This window comes from Dendropsophus ebraccatus, chromosome 1, assembly GCF_027789765.1.
Source record: "Dendropsophus ebraccatus isolate aDenEbr1 chromosome 1, aDenEbr1.pat, whole genome shotgun sequence".
Lineage (NCBI taxonomy): Eukaryota > Metazoa > Chordata > Amphibia > Anura > Hylidae > Dendropsophus > Dendropsophus ebraccatus.
In genome coordinates this window covers 133664205-133686049 of record NC_091454.1, presented here as the reverse complement: position 1 = coordinate 133686049, position 21845 = coordinate 133664205, and the positions used below count along the sequence as shown (strand labels likewise).

Below are 21845 nucleotides of genomic sequence, written 5' to 3'. Positions count from 1 at the left end.
GGGAGCACTCTGACGGGACAGGAGAGGGCGCTCTGAAAGGAAGATGGAAGTACAAAAATACCGCAGATACCGTCCTGGCTAAGTTGAGGTCGGTTAACCGACGCCAGTGACGGTATCGGTATTTTTGCGGTATACCGCCCAGCCCTAGACCAACCTCTCTTTACGTTTTCACGAAATCTTATTATTTTTGATGGAATGGAAGATTTAGCTTTTCCACATTCCCTTTTGGCAACCTAATATATAATGTATAAATGTGTGCATTTGTGTCTGTGTTGGCTGAAATATCAGCAGTGAAATTCTCATGTAGCCTTCAGAGCGACTTATCCGGCAGCTGTGCACATGCATTCATCTGCTCCTCTTAGCCACGACAAAGCTCAACCTATTATTGATTATGATGGTTAAAGAATTTGAGTGAGAGAGAATGAGGCAAGTCTATTTCAAGAGCTCTTAATTCATGTGCAACTGTATTGGATTGCGGATTAAACTAATGTGCCATATGCTCAGCGCTTGCCAAGACAAACACCTGTAGATGTTTAAATATTTGTCCCTTCGTGTGACAGCAATGAAGCCTTCTACCTGATGAATAATACATCTTCTATCTCAGCTCTTTAATGCCTGCGTCTTCAGGACGTGAGGAATTTAGTCTAGCTTTAATAAAAATGTAAATTCTCTAGTAAAATTGTTTTGCTCATTTTTAAATTGATTTAATGGAACTGCAGTGGTTCTCCATTTGTAATACAAGATATTAGAAGCTTTGGTATTTGTAAAGGCGCCACACTTCTGTGTAATTTGGGTCAAAGCTAGTGTTCTTAATTTTCTTGTACAATGCTGGTGGGTTAGAATACATACATGATATATAAACTGATCCTTCATGTCTACATTTTATTCCTATGCCTATTGCTTAAAAGTCACTGTGTACAAGAGATTATATATATAATGTCATGTTTACCTTTTTATTCGCCATTCCAGAGTATTCCACAAATGAAAGTAAAATATTTTTAGGTTGCCAATGCAAACAGCTCAACAAGTGTAGAAATAATATCCAGCCCTGCTAAAGCTTCTTAAAACTTGTACTACTTATTCATATTCTGTTCAGACCCTTAGAATGAGCGGGGAGAGGACTGCGCTGCCTTGCCATGTCAGTGAAGAGTCAGGCTTATAGACATTCATTATGAGTCTGACTCAGCATGCGACACAAAATCCGGAAAAGGACCGCACTGAGCGCATACTTCTTTTGATCGTTAAGGATCTGAACAATCAGGCCCAGACTGAGCAAAACTTTTTGGCGTGTAGAAAGTGTTTGTTTGTTTTTTAAAATCCATTCTGCCCGAAACACTTCAGATGTTTGCTGGCTGTATTTATGTGATTGCATTTATTATATTCCCTACTATCGACCACCAAATATTAGTACCACTCTTCTACTATCATGTATTTCTTTGTTATACCATAAAGGATAAATGAGGAAAGGAGATGTTAGAAGAAGGTGGCAGTGAAGAGTGAAGGTAAAGAGCATGGCAGGTGCTGGGCACTTTGCGCACCATGTTCTCTTTAGTGAGCATGACTTTCAGCAAAGTTGTTTGGCAGCACAGATTAACATACAGTATTGAAATCCTTGTGCTGAACCTTTTGCCCTCGCACAGTATCAGTATTGTATTGAAATATTGATGCGTTGTGCAACCCTGCTTTATGCTTCCATCTATATCTGTGCCACTTTGCTGCATTTTTTGAGCCCTCTATATGTACTAAGGAGATTGTGGTATACATATGCATTTGTACAGAAAGAATACAGTGCTGCCACCATGGCCTCAGTTTCAATTGGAGACCGAGTTTTAGATGCATGTAAATTATAAAAGGAAATCTCCTTTGTTCTGCTAAATGTATGTAGATATTGTTTCCAGTGGTGCATATGTGAGAACAGACAACACATTGTAATCTAGTCTCCAAGAAATAAATCCATCTTCTGGACGCCAGGGGCTTAATTGTCAGTTTTGTTTATGCTTTATTCAAATATGCAAAAGAAAAAAAAATCCCAAGAGGCAAAGGCCAATATCAACACAATTCTCTCCCAACTAAAATAGTTTCAATTTCCCCTACAGCAGTACAGACATTTAGCTGTTGTGTTTTGATCAATACAGCCCATTAAGAATTCAGTGTAACAAACACGGTGCATGAAATATTAATTGCCTGCATTTAAGCTAGATAAATGCAGATTCATCTTTCACAATCGAAGAGCCACTGGTGATGTTCTAAAGCCTAGATCCATAACAAAGAGATTTATGTTTTAGACATGCTTTCAGAAGCCTTAGTGAGAGGTCGCAAGACATCTTCTCCCAACTTCCAGGTTTCTTCCTATTATCTAGTATTGCCATATTTGTTGAGCCGCCAGTTTTGTGCTTGTTATCTGCATATCTGTAAATCTCTCAAATGGTTATTATCATAGTAACTTTAGAAATAATTTACAGAAATATCAAGCTTGGCTTCATTAATGACCTAGAAACCTTTGTGGTAAATGTTAAATGAACGTGCTGGGTTTCATTGCAGAGCTAGCAATCTGCATAATAGCAAACTTGTAATAAGGACAGATTTGGCTGCCTAGATTTCTAGCTAGGTTAAAAGGACAGTGCCATATGTCTGATTTCTAAAGGGATGATCTATCACACTGCTGTAAATGCAGAACATGCTTTTACCCTAATGTTGCCATCAGTTACAGCAGTTCTCAGTAATGACAATTGCTGATCTGCACTGATCAACCATAACATAAAAACCAGGTGAAGTGAATAAATCATTATTGCGACCGTTTTTTAAGATCGCTTAAGCCCATCTCACACACAGGGTGAATCTGTGAAAGACTGTTTACACAAAGCGATCTGCGAATTTTTAGCGAACAACCAACGCCAATTTGAGAATATATTGAAAGATCAAAAGGAGCGATTTCTCACTCGTCGCTTGATCGTTAGCTGTGTTTACACGAGCCGATTATTGCTCAAATGCAAAGAAGTTATTTGGGAATTTTAAGTAAATAAGCATTGCATTGACTTTTGTGTGCTCTATATGTACTTTTAACCTGTTGATGGCACATGCACAGGATGCACATACTCATCCTGGTGTTGGCCAAGGTGTATAGAGAAGGCTCTAGAATTAAAGAGGTTATTCTGTGGTAAAAAAAATATGGCCACTTTCTTCCAGAGCAAGCTCCACTCTTGCCTCCAGTTCAGGTGTGATTCGCAATTAAGCTCTATTCACTTCAGTGGAACTGAGCAGCAAAACCCCGCCCAAGCTGGAGACAAGAGTGATACTGTTATTAGTGTTAATTTGTCCTCCACATTGCCCAGATTACATTCTTATTAAGGCTGTGTTCCTACTTCAGAAACATAGTGGGGAAAGGCAGCCATCTTGTAATATACATGGCCGCTAGTAAAGATTATGATTGGTGTTAGCGGCTGTCTATGTAATGAGAAGGCCGCCTTCTCTCGATGTGTTCTTCAAGTGCTGAATGTGGCAAGTGCTGAAACAGACTTTGATAAAGGACACACTTTGCACTTTAATAGTCTTTTACTCTGGCAGATACAAGATACAATAGAACACGTCAGTAGGTCTTGTACAGTACAACCCACAATGTTTTGGTGACTTAGACAGTATTTGGCAGATGATTTAATGTAATAGTTTTGCTAATAAAAAGATGTTGTAACCATCCAGAAGCATGTTGTGTAGTGTTAAGATTATGTAAGGTAAGTAGGTGTATGGGAAATATGGGAGGACAAACAGTAGTTTAAATTCAGTGGCAGTTACTGCAGTGCTGGTGCTGTAATTACTATCAATTATCATTAATCATCATCAATCAATTTTATTTTACTTTGAATCAATTATGAAAAGTTTATGTATTCTAATTATGTGAAAAAAGCTCTCCACGGCCACCTACTGGCTTCTGTGTTATATGACACCATTAGAGAATTATGTCGTGATTTTAGTAGCTTATTTGCTATAAGATCTAGTCCTAAGATGTATTATGCTGTGCAATGCATACCAGTTTTACTGAGGGCTGGTGTTTCAGTCTGTAATATGTCAGCTGTCAGACAGTTTATAGGCTGGATAGTGCTCCATCTTACTGAGCATAGCAGTGTTATATATTTCTATATGTAGCCTGTGCAGTACATATTTGGGGACCACATAGTGGCTAGTGTTGGTCAGTATATGATCTACATATACTGGCAAAATGGGAGAATAGTTGTGAGTCATAGCTAACCAGCAGGTAGGATTAAATATTTAACTAGATAGGTACTACATTTGTGTGGGTCATTTTTAACATGTATGACAATTCTATAGGTTGAATGATTGAAACAAGAGTACCGTAGTCTCATTTATCAGTTTTGTAGATTTTATGTTGATCTGGTTCTCTGTATTGTGGCTAAGAAGGCTACGGTCAGTAACTGTGTAAAGGATGATGCTGGTTTCTGCCTTTTTGCTATTCTTTATTAGGCTGTTAGTGAACAGCAGTAGGGAAGGTCAGCAAAGCTAACACGTTTTCTCTGCAGAAATCGGGAACACAAAGTGATCAGAGCAGGATGTCAGCTCATGAGTGCATTCTCATTACTTTCCTGGTGTCCTTTTCATATATTGTTTTTTCTTTACTTGGTCACATTCCTTTGCATACATATTTGTCTTCATATGACAACCCCTGCTAGAATTTTCTTAATGCTACTGTTCTATTCATTCAGAAATTTGGTATTGGGTATAGATTTTGTTGGATTCACTACTTATATTTGCAATAAATATGTTATTTATTGTAACTAAATTGCCCATCTGAATACTAAAACATATGCACAGACATTTAGTATTTTTCTTTGTTGTAGCTGTCTCATAACATGTTCTGCCAAAATCCTTACCACAGCAAACAATGGAATGTCTCCCTAGACCAAAATCTTAAATTTCCTAAGATTTAAAAAAAAAAAAAAATCACAGGATTTTTTTTTATACCGTATAAGTTATGGTAAAACTGACATGTTGTCTGTATTCTATGGGTCAGTTAAAATTACAGTGATACCCAATTTATAACGCTTTTGTTTCATTTTACTATTTTTTTTTATTTGAACTTTTTCTTAAAAAAATATAATTCAAAAAATTTATAAAAAATATAATGCTAAAAATCTAAACCTTTTCCATCTATTGTATGAAGCGGTTAAAGGGTTTATTTTGTGCACTGTTTTGTAGTTGTGGTTTTTAATTATTTTATGATACATGATGTCCTATAATCGACTTTTTTGACACTTGCCTTTTTTTTCTCATTTATGCTGTTTTGTTTGAAAAATAGAAAAGGTCTGATTTTAATTCTTAGGGGAGGGGTTTTTATGATTTTAAAAAACGTATGTATTAATTTTTTACACCCCTCAGAATCCTTCATTGGCAATTGTTAGATTGCTCGTGCTGATCCATGCAATGCTTTGGCATTGCATAGTTTGGTGCTCTGCTAGTAGATTCTGTTAGCAGAGTCGCTTTGGCAGGCAAGGAGACCAAGTGAAGGCTGCAGTCACGTTATTAAGCTGCCGGTGCAGCTCCTGTCATTTAAGCACTTAAAGGGGTTATCCAGCGCTACAAAAACATGGCCACTTTCCCCACCTACTGTTGTCTCCAGTTCAGGTGCGGTTTGCAATTAAGCTCCATTTACTTCAATGGAACTGAGTTTCAAAACCCCACCCAAATTGGAGACAATAGTAGGGGGAAAGTGGCCATGTTTTTGTAGCGCTGGATAACCCCTTTAAATGCTGTCATTGATCTTAGAATTTAGGGTTAAAAGAGTGAAATCAGTGTCAAATACTACAGTGTAACATTCTTCCTATAAACAGGAAATGAGGAAGGGGGCAAACACTTTTTCACACCACTGTACATCACTACCAGCTACAAACCAACACCATAGCGCAGCAGTCTAGTTGCTATTCCCCTTTACCCAACTGGCAGTTTTCACCCCTCACCCCCTCCTCATCTGTACTCTCACCCACACCACTTTCCCTACTCCTAAGATCTGTTATACAGGCATGAGAAGCCCCAGCAGGGCAAATCTCAGCTGTGTACTCATGGAAGAGGACATTTTTTAAATTGATGTATACTAACCCCATAGCCCAGGAGCTGCTGGAAGTAAATAAGGAGAGACGGGAGCTCTCCCAGGAGATATTAGTGGTAGGAGATAGAGAGGGTGTCTGGCGCTCCAACCTCTGCTGTAGCTCCTCAGCCGCTTGCCAGAGGTTTCCACACTTGCTGGAAGGACCTATGAGCTCATGTGACCATGACATCATTGCATTGCAAACTCAGAACCTAGAGACCTTACATTATCAGTGCAGTCCCTGCTGTATGACAACTTTATCCAAGCTGATCGACTAATATGTAAAACAATCAATGTTTTCCATTACCTCAGTTAAAGCTGCAGTCATCAGACCATCAATATTACATGGTCAGGGGTCTGATTCCTAGTACATCTGCCCATATTCAATTTGAAAGGCTCTTCAGTGTTTACCAGTGCTTGTGCCTGTATCCCTATACTTTTAGTAGGGGTATTGCAAAGCTGCGTGGCTGTGTCAGTACAGTAGCGCAAATTTTCAAACCCTATTGGAGCACTGAGATCATAATTACAGGCAACCTGTAACCTGGCAACCGGGGTAGAGTCCGCTCGATCCCTTGTAAAGCCCCCAAAACTTGCCCCCTCCTGCTGGACCCGCTCCTAAATCAGTTTCTACCACGACTAAACTACCGCCTGATTACCTGCGCGCTCAATATGTAAATGAGAAGAGATGAGTCCCACATTCATAGGAAGTGGCTGGAGCTCCGATCTCCGCAGGACACCATCCATGCGCAGACGTGTTTCTGCAGATGTGTGCATTAGCCCTTACACCATGGCTCCATAAAGGAGCTGATTTTGCTGGAGTTGTTGGACCCTTGCCAATCTAATATTGATTGCCTATCCTATATGGACATTGTGTTTTCAGTATATTTGCTCATTCTGTACATCAGATGTGCATAAAACTGCCTAAATCAGAAGTAAACAATGTAATGCTTTTTGTATCTCACGCTTCAATAAGTATTAAAATCCTTGTTTATACATATATCGTGCCTAAGGCACATACATTATCTAAGTTTCAGTATTCAATAGCTGCCTGTTACTTTCTATAACTAGGTCATTTTATGATATAGCCTTGTCTTAGGATCCATATTCATTGAACTCTATTTATGATAAAAGGGCCAAGCACTTATTGTCTCCTGGCTTCCTGCAATTAATGTGCTTCGCCTTCTTCAGGCCATTGTGAAAGGGAGCTCTTATGTGCATGCATTACCAGCCCAGTAATGGAGGTGAAGGAATGCCATATCATGGACACATTTGGAAAGATTGATCGTAGGCAGGCTTCAGCGTTAACTTTAGTTGTCACACAGGGTGGAACAGAAGACTGCTTTGTATTGGCTTTTCCTTTGATTTATGAAAAGGTTGCAGTATAAAAGAAGATATCACATCCAGTAGACAAAGGTGGCATTAGCTGTATGGTGTACAGCCTTAAGAATAGCAAACCGCATTTCTTCTCATTACAAGTCTTAAAGATCTCTGTATACTTGATGGTTCCCTTTCATAAATATTTACTGTTAGTGATGGTAGTTGTGCCGGATTGAAAAAGCTGACCTCACATAAATTGCTAATATTTGTTATTCCCATACTTGAGAGGATTATTTGTTACATTTAGGGATTTTCCGTGATCAGCACGCTCATCTTCTTATGGCATCAAACAGCCTGCGTTTCACTTTCTTTCATTCAAAGCATTACATTAAAACATCAATGGCATTGCTAGGAGTTTTCTGTTCTGTTTCTGCCTTTGGAGAAAGTGTTTTGGTGAGGGAGTGTTACTTCACGTTTACTACCTATCAATGCAAACATCATCTAGTAAATTAACCCCTTAATGACTAGCCTGCTTTTGGCAGTGAATGGAGTAAATGGGTCCTAGTTTTTAATTGCATAATTGTACTCATTCAGTGTCTGTTTGAAACATGTTCTTTACCCTTAAATGGTTACACACATGTCATAAAAATACCATAAGCATACGCAATTATTCCTTCATCTTCCTCGGTATGGTCATAAATTACCAAGAACTACATGGGAGGACCTAGTCAATGACCTGAAGAAAGCTGGGACCACAGTCTCAAAGATTATTGTTAGTAACACACTAAGCTGTCATGGATTAAAATCCTACAAGGCACACCAGGTCCTCCTGCTCAGGCTAGCACATGTCCAGGCCTGTCTTAAGTTGCCAGTGACCATCTGGATGATACAGAGAAAGCATGGGAGAAGGTCATGTGGTCAGTTGGTCAACTCCACTTCCTGTGTTTGGAGGAAGAAGGATGAGTGCAACCCTAAGAGCACTATCATAACCATGAAGCATTGTTGTGGAAACATCATAATTTGGGCATGTTTTATTGCAAAGGGAACAGGATGATTGCACCATATTAAAGGGCAGATGGATGGGGCCATGTATCGCAGGATTTTGACTAACAACCTCTTTTCCTCACTAAGACCATTTATGATATGGTCGTGTCTGGGTCTTTCAGTGACAATGACCCAAAGCACACAGCCTGAGCAACTAAGGGGTGGCTTTGTAAGAAGCATTTCAAGGTCCTGGAGTGGCCTATGCACTCTTCAGACATGAACCGAAACTTGCCCAGTGACAGCCCTGAAACCTAAAAGATCTGGAGAAGCCCTGTTAGGAGGAGTAGGACAAAATTCCTGCTGCCCTGCTGAGTCACAACCTTGGTCAAGAACTACAGGACACATGTAAAGAAAGGTTTCTGTACCAAATATTTCTTCTTTTCATGCAATAAGATGCTAAATAATTATTTAAAAATCAAACAGCAATTTTCTGGATTTTTTTTTTTTAGAGATTATGTCTCTCAAAGTTGAAGTGTACTTATGATAAAAATTACAGACCTATCTATTCTTTGTAGGTGAAAAAAATAGCAAAAAATTGGCAGTGTATCAAATACCTATTTTTCCCACTTTATATGTTATACTAGAAAATGCAGCCGGCGCTGCCCGGGTATAAAGTGTAAGTGTGTTAATTAGATTTGTTCCAAGGTCGCCCAAGAGGCCAATCCGTGCCCTTGTTGTTTTTTTTTTTTTGTTTAAGGGAAAATCGCCAGGAGCCCTTTATACCACCACAGTTCTGCACTGTTTATGTAAATTGTAGCTTACGCACATTACAAATTAAAAACTTTAAACATCCTAAGCATACTGTATACACCCCCACCCCTGCGGGTAGCCCCCATACTCTATACACTCACCCCACTTGCAGGTAGCCCCCATACTCTATAGACCCCCCCCCCCTTGCAGGTAGTCCCTATACTGCATACACTCCACCCCCGCAGGTAGCCCCATACTCTATACACCCCCCCTTCTTGCAGGTTGCCCCATACTGTATACACTCCACCCCACAGGTAGCCCCCATACTCTATACACTTCCCCTACTTGCAGGTAGCCCAATACTCTACACTTCCTCCACTTGCAGGTAGCCCCCATACTCTATAAACCCCCCCTGCAGGTAGTCCCTATACTGTATACACTCCACCCCCACAGGTAGCCCCCATACTGTATACACTTCACCCCTGCAGGTTTCCCAATACTGTATACACCCCCCCTTGCAGATAGCCCCCATACTGTATACACTTCACCCCTGCAGGTTGCTTCCTTACTGTATACACTCCACCCCCGCAGATAGCCCCCATACTCTATACACTTCACCCCTGCAGGTTTCCCCATACTGTATACACTCCCCTCCTTGCTGGTAGCCCCCATACTCTATACACTTCACCCCTGCAGGTAGCCCCCATACTGTATACACTCCACCCCCGCAGGTAACCCCCATACTGTATATACTTCAACCCCGCAGGTTTCCCCATACTGTATTAACTCCCCCCCCCCCCCCCACCCCCGCAGGTTTCCTCATACTGTATACACTCCCCCCCCCCCCTCACAGGCAGCCCCCATACTGTATACACGTCTCAACCGCAGGTTGCCACCATACTGTATACACTCCACCCCCGCAGGTAGCCCCCATACTGTGTACACTTCACCTTCGCAAGTTGCCCCCATACTGTATACACTCCCCCCTTTAAGTAGCCCCTATGCTCTATACATTCCCTAACACCCCCTTACTGTCTACATCACCATCCGGCAGGTAAACCCCTTACTGTATACACAAATGGGTGTATACCCATGGTGTAATGTGAAACTGGCTCAGTTGCCCCCAGCAACCAATCAGATTCCACCTTTTATTTTCCAAAGAGTCTGTGAGGAATGAAAGGTGGAATCTGGTTGATAGGGGCAACTGAGTCAGTTTCACTTTACACTATGTTTGATAAATCTCCGCCTGTATATACACTGTTACTGTATTTATTTCTGTGGATTTGTTGTGAGGCAGCTGGCCCTATTAACCAATCAGATTCCAGCTCCCTGTGAAAATGAAAGTAGTAATCCTATTGGTTGTTAAGGCTTCCAACTGCCGTTTCTGCTGGGCAGCTGCAGCTAATATCACCAGTGTGTGCAGTGTGGAGATTCTGCCATTCATCTCTATGGGGCGCTCTTCCCCCTCCCCCTCCCCCTCTCCCCCTGTACATCTGGCAAGGACGGTACCTTCGCTCTAACCTCCCGGGCACCCAATGTATCTGTGGGCCAAATTTGGGGTCAAACAGTTCAGGCGTTTGGAAGTCTATAGAGGACAGACAGACAGACAGAAAGACAGACTTTCATTTTTATGATATAGAGATTCCTTATTCCTAAAGTTTTATGTTCTGTTAATGAAGAAATTGGTGTTAAGCTTCTTTAAGCTCAATAAATTAAGTTTCTAGTCTTCTCCCACCTTCCAAATATAATTATCCTTCATATGACAGCCCTGGAAATTATCCATGGTTGCTAATAGCTTTAGTGGTTGGTTCGTTTGACAGTTTGTAGGATGAGTTGTATGCAGGGTCACAACATAGAAACCATTAATCCCGCGTTACCTCATTTATTCCACGTTCAGACTTGTAATGGAGGAGAAATTAGAGCTTCCTGCCAATGAAGCTTGTAATAATATGGCATTGTTGGAACAGTTCCTATTCCTTATTGCCAGTCACAAGAAGAAACTTTATAGTGCAGCAGTAAATAAACAATGCAAACGTGTAATCTTGTCAAAGTTCTTCAGGCATAGCATGTAATGGAGCTTTATAAACCTTGGTAAGTGGTGTCAGATATTACCCTTTGGGAAATGTAAATTGTATTTTAAGCCATTTGTTGAAACCATTGTCCTTTTGTCTTCAAACTCAAGTTTTTGTTTTTTTTCCATATTAAATGATTAAATACACTATCTGGTTTAGAAAGTGTCATGTTAGTGGTTAACTCAGGTGCAAAATAAGAATATCCATGAGTTTATGAGTCCTCATGTGCAGTTACAATCACAATTGTGATATTCTAGGTTTCCTTATGTCATATTGGGTTGAGCACCCCCATTACTAAATTTATATATTTAAACTAGTAGTGCCCTGTCCCTTGCTTTGTATGCAATTACAATGCACGTGTGCAAATCTTGGAGATCGAGAGGGACTGCAAGGCATTCCCTCCTCCTCTCCATCTTGCCTTCTCAGCATGAATTACTTCTGTTTGTTCCACCTGTCTGCTGATGAACTGCTCATTTGTGGTTGTCTGAAAGGTCCTTCAGAGACTACAATGAATTTTATCCTACTGCTGTGTTTGCAAAATTTATTCCTTAAGCAGTTTGACTCAGAGGCAGTGGAGAAAGAAAAATGGTCCTCTAATCTCTGGTCCTCAGTTCATCACCTTCTTCCCCCCACCTTCTTTAATAGCTTGCACCCTGAGCCATGACTAATTTAGCTTTTATGATTGAAAGACTGCTGACGTCCACAGTGATGTCATTGGGCGCTAAGCAATTATACAGTTAGGATCCCCCTTTAAAGCTGTGTTCCTAAATTTCATTGATTAAGGATAATTGATTTAACATAATCATTGATAGACATCCACTTTTGGTCATAGCTGGTGTAGACTTTGGAGCATGGACAGTAGGGCTGGGTGGTATACCGTCAAAATACCGATACCGTCTGTGGCATCGGTTAACCGACCTCAACTCTGCCAAGACGGTATCTGCGGTATTTCCCCCCTCCTCCTCACCGGCGTCCGCATGCTCTGCTCCCCTTAGTCTTCCTGAGGAGGAAGGCTGGAGATCTGACAGGCTGCGCACAGGCGTGCTGTGTGCTCAGCGCTGCTGCTGCCGGGCGGCTCACTCACTTCTCTTAGCTTCTCTGGAAGCTACACAGTGCCCTGCCCCCACCTCTCCCGCACATACAGTTGGGGTCAGGTATGGGTCGGCACATCCTCCCCCCACCAGGCACCGCACTCTGTCCCCGCACTGGAATCCTCGGTGTCCCGTTATCTTTTGGCAGTGTTGGAAGCAGCCATATGTGACGATCTGCCAGTGATGCTGCCGGCAGATATATGTGCTACAAATCTGAGTGACAGGGGGCAGAGGATTCCTTCCTGTGCGGGGGAGAGAGAGAGAGCAGTGCCCGGTGGAGCATGGAGGTGCCGACCTATACCTGACCCCTGCAACAACAGTATGTGCGGGAGAGGTGGGGGTCAGAACAGCACGTGACAGTGACTGGGGATACATATCAGATAGATATAGGCAGACAGATAGGAGATAGATGATAGATAGATAGATAGATGATAGATAGATTAGATAGGAGATAGATAGATAGATAGCAGATAGATAATGATAGATAGATAGATAGATAGGAGATAGATAGCAGATAGATAATGATAGATAGATAGATAGATAGGAGATAGATAGATAGATAATAGTTAGGAGATAGATAGATAGATAGATAGCAGATAGATAGATAATAGTTAGGAGATAGACAGATAGATAGACATCTATATCTCCTATCTATCTGTCTCCTATCTATCTATCTATCTATCTATCTATCTATCTAAAATAGCAATATGACTGCAGCACTCCGGAATAGTGAAGAAATGGTGATTTATTAGTTCATGGAAAACACAGCAACGTTTCAGATCCTTCAATAGGATCCTTTCTCAAGCACGTGAATGCAAAATCTCAATGCACGTGCTTGAGAAAGGATCCTATTGAAGGATCTGAAACGTTGCTGTGTTTTCCATGAACCAATAAATCACCATTTCTTCACTATTCCGGAGTGCTGCAGTCATATTTCTATTTTGAATATATATTTTACTCCGGTGGACCGAGGTGTGACAGCTGGCATCCGCCTTTATCGTTCAAGAGTGCTGCAGTCTTGTCTTTGTTTATCTATCTATCATCTGTCTGTCTGTGTGTGTGTGTATGTATGTGTGTGTGTGTGTGTGTGTGTGTGTGTGTATATATATATATATATATATATATATATATATATATATATAAAATATGTTTGTATATGTGTGTATATATACATATACACGCTGTATATAGATAGAGCAAAAAATATAGGCAGCACACTAAACGAACTGTGGGTGCCAGCAGACGTAAAAAATACTCTGATGGTAATACAAACGTGAAAACGTGAATTTATTCCTTATAACAATGTGCAGCAAGCTTCACAAGTAATATACGTTTGGCACTTGAAATGGCGTAGGAGATGCCAAAACGTTGTGTATTACTTATGAAGTTTGCTGCACATTGTTATATGGAATAAATTCACGTTTGTATTACCATCGGAAAATGGGGTTTTCAAAAGGGGTGTGGCTTTTAAAAGGGGCGTGTCATAATTATCGTTCAATTTATCGTTACCGCGGCTACATGTACGATAAACCGCGATATTGATTTAGGCCATTATCGCCCAGCCCTAATGGACAGTAAGAAAGATGTGCCCCTTAATAAATTTGTTGTGTCTTAATCCTGTGCTCTCTAGCCCAGTGGTTCAAAAGAAACTGTGCACACTTCATTGAAGAGGTGAACTTAAGAGACATTTGTAAGCTGCCTTTGGTACATACAGTAAGGCAAACCCACTACACAGAAAGTTACATTGGTTTTTTTTTTTTTTTTTTTTTTTATTATTGTTTTTAGATATTATAGTCTGATGTCTGTGTAAGCACCAATAAATTTTCTTCAAGATATTGGAATTCCTAGGCAAACTATGCATCACAGCTGTAAATAGCTAGCCCTTTATCCGCAGAGCTATGAAAGCTTGCAGTATGTCTGTATGCATGGAGTGGTGTCCTGCCCTATGTTTTATGGCTGTATGATGTCTGACAGTAATCTCATTTAAGGTTTTCCCAAAAGCGTAAACCGTGCATTAAGCAGCATAACAAATACCTTGAATCAATAAAAGGCCACCACTCTTTCCCTTGTATGCTAATTCCGGAAAATTCTTCGGCTCTACTGAAGTTGCTCGAGCCATTTTTGTTGATGCTCATCAATATCACATTCAAGTGCCTAAAGAGATTGGAAATGGATATGGAGCATATGAAAATACAATGAGCACTAGTCATAAGCAGACAGAATGTCAAGGGACTGAAATGGGTATTGACTGTGGAATGAGAAAGCTCATTTGATTTATTACATGTCAAGAGTGTTGATACGTTGGGATCTAGGCTAATATCACCCCTGGCATTCTTATAATAATATTGTTCTGCTCCTTGCCTTACATGGCATCTAGAACTTTGTTACCTCAAGGGATTAAATAATAACTTCTATTTTGCCTGTGTCAGAGTTAATTGTCTATCTAGAACAAACATGAGAATATTTGATGAGCTGCTGTATAAGGTAGGGCTAGATGTGTTGCATGTATCACTTTATGGAGCAGAATTAAGCAGTTTATTCAAGGTGTATAATACTAAGTAGTCATGTAATTTCCATAGACAGATACTGTGAGTAGAATGGTTTGTACTGAAGAGCTCATTGACCTTCAGTGTAGCTCTGTTATGGGATGCTACCTCTGCATCATGTCAGTTTAACAGATTACCACCCCAGTAGAGATGTCCCAGTCAATAGTGGTAAATCGCTCTGTGAATTTTTCCCCCTTTTTCTGGGTGACTACACAATCTCTATGCATGGGATTCAACACTGTTTTCCACTTTGGATAAATGCCCACTTTTATATTTCTATGTACATAGATCTATAGTCAAACAGAGCGCCCCCCCCCCCCCCCCCCCCCCCCGCTGTGTATTGTATTAAATTGAATATTTCTGTCTTGCTACAACAACCACTAGCGGGAACCTAGGTGGTTACTGCATATAACGTATACTTTGTTTTTCAGGGTCTGTTTGTTTTTTTTGTTTTTTTGACGGGTGTCCTCATTTAAGGGGGATATTTAGGGCTGGGCGATATTGGCCTAAATTAATATCGCGGTTTATCGCATATGTAGCTGCGGTAACGATAATTGGACGATAACTATGACACGCCCCCTTTGTAAGTCACACCCTTTTACAAGCCACACCCACTTGGCCGTGCCAAACTGGGGATAGTTTGTTTCAATAAAGTTTAAAAAAAGTACAGTAACTTAATGAGCAGCAACCCAAACTAGATACCATCCTGGCTAGGTTGAGGTCGGTTAACCGACGCCAGTGACTGTATCGGTATTTTTGCGGTATACCGCCCAGCCCTAGGGATATTCCATGTATATAATTAGATATAAGCATCTATAGGAAAAGAAAGTGACACACTGTATAGCCAGTACATCAGGATGTGAGCATGCTTTATGGTAGCAGAAATGAATCAAATGGAAGAGATATCATCATCACATATGTGACAGCTCACACAAAGCCATATTTGTATATATAGTGGTGCTGTCCTGTTTTATCTTGACCACAGTAGTAAGGCTATATTGTCATCATGTTTTGAGCCTACTTTTGGCATATGTGCCATATATTCATAAAACTTCACTCACCTCAATGGGTATTTTATACAAAACCCTACAGTAAATTAACATATACTGCTGTGTATACCTTTTTGGGGGGAGCTTATTACTGACATATCCTATTGTATGCTTATAATGTAGGATACGTTGCATCCTTCCTTTGATGGAATAGATATAGCTCCAATATTTGCTGGAGACTTAATGTGGACTTACCATGCTTCTAATGATCTAATGATTATTTTCCAATTAGAGATAAGTGAACCAACTTCTTCAACCACTCGTAATCAAAAGCCGCACACTCTAGGTTTGCTCATTTCTAGTCCCAATCTTTACGGCAGAGTCAACAAGTAAGGGTACTATTACACGGAACGATAATCTGCCGAATCGGCCCTATCTGGCTGATTATCGCTCGGTATAATAAACACAACGATCAGCGGATGACAACGATCATCGGATGATCATTGATATAGGTTTGGACCTATAATTGTCAGGCGCCGACTGCGCATCGCTATGTGTAACAGTGGTGCGTGGCTGACGATATGCAAAGTTTACAGTTATTATCGGGCCCCAATCGGACCGTGTAATACTACCCTAACAAGCTCACCTTATTATATCTAGAGGCCAGCGTCAAAATAGGATTTTTTTTTTAATGTGGTTAGTCACTTAAAAAAATAAAAAGAGATTCCCAAAAATAAGTGTCATTTTCCAGCGTGATGAGGAACTGACCATATGAGTACCTCCCCTGTAAAGATATTTTATGAAATCACTCAGCACATACATTTGTCCCCAAACTTACTTTTAATGGTTGACATTGACTTGTCACATTGTTTACAGTCAATGGAATGTGATATAAAACTCTTTATTAACTCTACATTTGGTTTTTACTTTCATCAGGAGATATGAGTCACATCCAGTATGTGCTGACCTGCAGGCTCAAATTCTCCAATGTTATCAGCAGAACCCACAACAGACGTTAAGCTGCTCTGTTCTGGCAGGCCAATATCTACAGTGCGTCAACAGCGCCAAACAGGTGAGACAGGATAAGTCTTTATTGGTATGTGAAACATAATTTTTTTTCAGTGTTGGCACTCACCTGCTGAAAGTGAGTGCTTTAAAAGTTTGTTTTTGCTTATCAAGTTATACACTACTAGACCTGTTCATATTCTTTTATCTTTTGGACTTCTGTCTTAAAGCTCTGTTTAGTTTGTTGGTTTTACTTGTTTGTTCTCCTGATTAATGTCTTAATATACATATTGTTTATGCTTGCTTAAGGAATTCCTTTAAGAAAGTAGATAGGCTGCAATCCTATTGACCGCAGATCTAGATTATAAACATGTACATTGTTTTGTTCATTGCCAGTCAAAGAAATGGGCAAAGAAGAGATTATACAATTAATAAGCTATCCTGCTGTTCTGCTTCTAGTTCATGCCCTGTACACAGCACCAGCAGTGACATGGATCCCGTTTTGCTCTGTGTGACACAGCAGTGTCTGTGTTTCCCCTAACTGATGTGTTTGAAGTGATAATGTTTTCAGAAAGGCGGCAATACATATCACACTGTAAAGTCACAGTTGATGCTTTGTTTTATGTATTTTTATTTTTTTGCAGTACAGCTAGATAGCTCACTGTAGTAATGATAGGATGTGCGTTTTTACAAGGGAGGGGAAAGTTGCATGGATGTTATGGTACTGAAAGTGAGCGTTAAGGTGAGCGTGATGGGCTGCCTGGATGTGTTGTTGCAAGGATGAATATACTAACCACATATATAGCTACATTGCATGATTCTCCAAAAACAATTGCCCTATCAAGTTTCTTACTTTTTTAAGTATATTTTTAATTTCACTAAACTGAATTAGCAATGATTGTCCAGCGATCAGCCAATAAGCAGAAAAACCCTCATTTGTCTTTCGATCCGATTGTTTGTTTATGCAGTCATTATTAGTTTGCTGCCTTAGGATGGACTCCAATGGTAAGTATGTTGGCCTTAGCTTAAGCCCCTATTCCACAGGCCGACTGAGAGGAGCAAACGAGCTCTATTAGCGCTCGTTTGCTCCTCGTTCCCCACTTGCTGCTGCCTCTATTCCTCGCGGCAGCAGCTAGCGGGTGAGTCGGGGGGGGGGGCTGCAGGGGGGCTGCCCGGGTGATCGCTAGATCGTCCGGGCAGCCCATAGCATACAGCAGCGGTCTGCTGCTGCTGCTCCTATTCCACGGAGCGACCGCAGCTAATCGTTGCTGTATGAGTCGTTTGTCTTTCAACATGTTTGAAAGACAAAAGACGCAACGATCAGCTGACATGAACAATGTCGGCTGATCGTTGCCTTCTATTTCACGGGATGATTATCGCCTGTACCGGCCTATAATCGTTCAGTGGAATAGGGCCTTTAAACTGTCATCAAAGACTGTTAGAAGTGCATTCAGTGCATTTTTTTTATTTTTTTTTTAGCAAAAATGAGGAACATCCGATGGACCTAATTTTAATTTAATAGTATCTATTATACACAAGTGTGAACAGTATTACCTATCAAGTAAAAGAACAGAGGTAGACATGCTTTGGTTGATGTGAACAAATAGAAATACTATATATTTTTAATGGTGTCTCTCTCCTTTGAGATATGTCATGTGTGTGTACAATCATGTTAAATACTGTATATGTATTTCTGCAGCAAATGTTGCCACTAGGAGGAGTACATACATTGACTTTGCAGCTTTCATTGAGCGGAATACTAGCTGTATAAATTCATTGTTTAATGTAACATCTGCTTTAAAGAAAGGAAAAAACCTATTAAAACTATTACTTTGAAGTATTAGTATAAGCAAAAAGCTGTGAATTGTTGGCTGGAGCAGTACACGAATATCACTGACTACTGTGCATTTATGGTCTTTTAAGGCCACAGTTAATAAACTGTGCTTGTAGAAAAACTACTGCAAAATATAATGACACCATGCTGGAATTGGGGTCAACATAAACCTCCTTTTAAAGAAGCACTCCCACAATTGTTTTATTACTCAATGCAACTAGTCTGCCATAAATAAATAAATAATAATATTGAGTTTAAAGAAAAAATATGTATATATTTATATATAATATATCATTTTTATTTTTTATTTTCTTCTTGGAATTCTTTTCTACGGTTGGGTCAGAACTTCCTATATGATCAAGCTGCATGGAGTCATGATAATAATGCATGATAATACAGCTTCTGTGACACAGTTATAAGGGATTTGATGACAGTTCAAAAAGTGGAGTGCTACTTTAACCTACCTTATAAAAATACATTCAGTAAAAATTTTAGTAGAATGTCAGGTTGGATATAATTCTGATAATTGTACAAGATTCAGAAACGTTCTACATGTGGTTGCTTCTGTTAACTCAGTTTTTCCCTTTCACAGAGCATGCTTGGAAGAGGAGGGTAGAGCTTCGACACGTCAAACTACTCCAGCTGCAATTGGTGTTGTAAGAGCATGAGAACGGTGTTGAATATCCCGAGAAAGACCATTTTGAAATAACTCTACAGTAGAAGAGTCCTAACTACCAGCTATTATTTAAAAAAAAAAAAATCCTTTTATACTGTTAAAAACAGTAGATATTCTCTGCCCAAGGGACTCTACTATGCCTTTCTTTGTTTTCTATACTCATCCAATGTTCCAGGCAGTTTTTCCTTTACTGTTGCCATTTATAAAATGTATCCTTCAATTGATATTGATTCACCTATAACTTGAAATTGTGTTTCTCTTGCCTCCTTTATTTAATAAATTGCAGCTATGTTATCATGACTTGTTGTAGTGGACATGCACCTATTAACATTTAAGTCCTCACCTCTTTTTCAAGTCCAGATTGCGAATAAAGTATAAAAATATATATTTTCCACATGATATTTTGAGCTGTTTTTTTTTCTCTATCTATATAATGTTATTTGCTGTGAGTTCTATGTACAGCATTAAATCTGCACTTTCTACTGCATCAGTGGCCACATAAAACTGAAATGCAGAAGCATCTGCCACATTCACTTTTGCAGCGTTTAAATCGACTGAAGTTGCACATGGTCTGTGATTCTCTTTTATGATTGGGCAATATATTTTTTAACATACACACCGTGTACATATGTACCAATTAGCCATAAATTTAAAACCCTTAAGGCTTTATCCACACCTCAGTTTTTTCTATCCGTGTATCAGGATCCTAATTCACTTACAGAAAAAGGACCTGTTTATTTTCTATGTGGTCATCCACACATCATGGGCAGAATGAATGTGAGGATCTGAACAATTGTGACAAGAGATAACTTGTGATAGCTAGACTGGGTCAGAGCATTTCCGAAACATCAGTTCTTGTGAAGTGGTCCCAATTTGCTGTGGTTAGCAATTACTGAAAGTGGTCCAAGGAAAGACAATTGGTGAGCTAGCAACAAGTCATGCTGCCCAAAGCTCAGTGATGCATGCTGGGAGCACAGGTTCAAGTTCAAGCTGTTGACCTTCAAACTCTCCAGGTATCATTCTGATTTAGCATCTGTTGGATGTGCTGGTAAAATAAAGTTCAATCCATCGAAGCTTCACCTCACAACCCACAGGAATTAAAAGATATGCTAGTAATATCTTAGCCAGATATTACAGGACATTTTTAGAGGTTTATGATCAATAACTTAATTGATCTACACAATACTAGGCAGAAGGTTTTAATGTTATGGCTAATCTGAACGTACTAGATAGAGTAAACTGTTGTGCTATGTTTGTGTTGGAGCCCAATTCTATTGAATTGAGGCAACTTGCAGTAGCACACTATTTTTGATGGAAAGACATTGTTTTTCTAATCTGAATATCCCCTTTAACCCTTTCAGGACTGGGTCAAAAATAGCCTTACGGTGTGTTTACACGTACAGGATCTGCAGCAGATATACAGCAGATTTTATGGCGCAGATTTGTCTTGCTTTGAATCTGCAACTTCAAATCTGTGTCATCAAATCTACTGCAGATCCCTTAGGCTGTGTTCCCATGTACAGGATCTGCAGCAGATTTGATTAGATTAGATTCAAATCTGTTGTGGATCCTGTACGTGTTAACTCACCCTTAAGGACATTTTTTTTCAAGTCTCATTTTATGTGGTTATAGGTCTGGGAGGCATTAAAGCGTACCTGCCATTAGAACAAACTTCTGACATGTAACAGCCACATGTCAGAAGGTTGTATCAGTGGCGATGCATGTTATGAGACCCCTCTTGAATGCAAGAACGTGTGCCTTGCCCCTTCATCTGCGCTCTCACTGCTAATGTAGCAAAAGATGGAATTAAAATGGAGCCTGTGGACCTTCCAGTAGACGTGATTGCCGAATATTTTATAAGGTCCATTATAATTCCATCCACTGCTACTTTAGCAATGAGAGCGGGGATAAAGGGGCTGAGCATACCTTGCTAAACGTCTCTGCCCCCTTCATTTTAAGGGTCTCAGCACCTGGACCCCCACTGATACAAACTTCGGACATGTGGCTATGAAATGTCTGTATGAAAAGTTTGTTCTAACAAGAGCTATACTTTTTCTAGCAATTCTGTGACAAATTGTACTTTAAGTTAGTGGTAAATTTTGCCGGCTATCCATACAATTTTCTTTTTAGCTTTTTTTTTTTTTTTTTTTACTTTGCGTTTTCTGTGGTCACCGTGCAGATTAAAGCAAATGAACCATTGGGAGTAGTGAAAATTTTTTTCCCACTACTTTTTTCAGGTCCTTTTTTCAAAACCATGCCTGGGTTCCATACTTGGCTCAGTTCTTCTTGTGGACCAACTCACTCTTTGCTCTGGAGGACCCCCCAGTGGCCCCATTGTAATGATATCCCGTTACAATAGGAGCGCCTTGCCCACCTCCAGTGCATAGTGCGGGCTTGTGCGCAAGAAGAAGATGGTGCAGAGAGTAGGAACTGGGCAGTGTTCAAAAAAAAAAAAAAGCACCACACCACCAGGATCTCTGAGCCGGC

General features: G+C 40.1%; 1 protein-coding gene across 1 annotated transcript in view; it reads left to right on the top strand.

Moving 5' to 3' along the window:
- CHCHD3 (coiled-coil-helix-coiled-coil-helix domain containing 3) overlaps positions 1-19757 on the top strand; it is a 105172-nt gene extending 85415 nt beyond the window's left edge. The window contains exons 7-8 of the mRNA XM_069956214.1: positions 16780-16915; positions 19275-19757. Of these exons, the coding sequence (XP_069812315.1) occupies positions 16780-16915; positions 19275-19298 (160 nt within the window). The 3' untranslated portion in view covers positions 19299-19757. The remainder of the gene's footprint in view (positions 1-16779; positions 16916-19274) is intronic.
- Positions 19758-21845: the final 2088 nt, after the last annotated feature.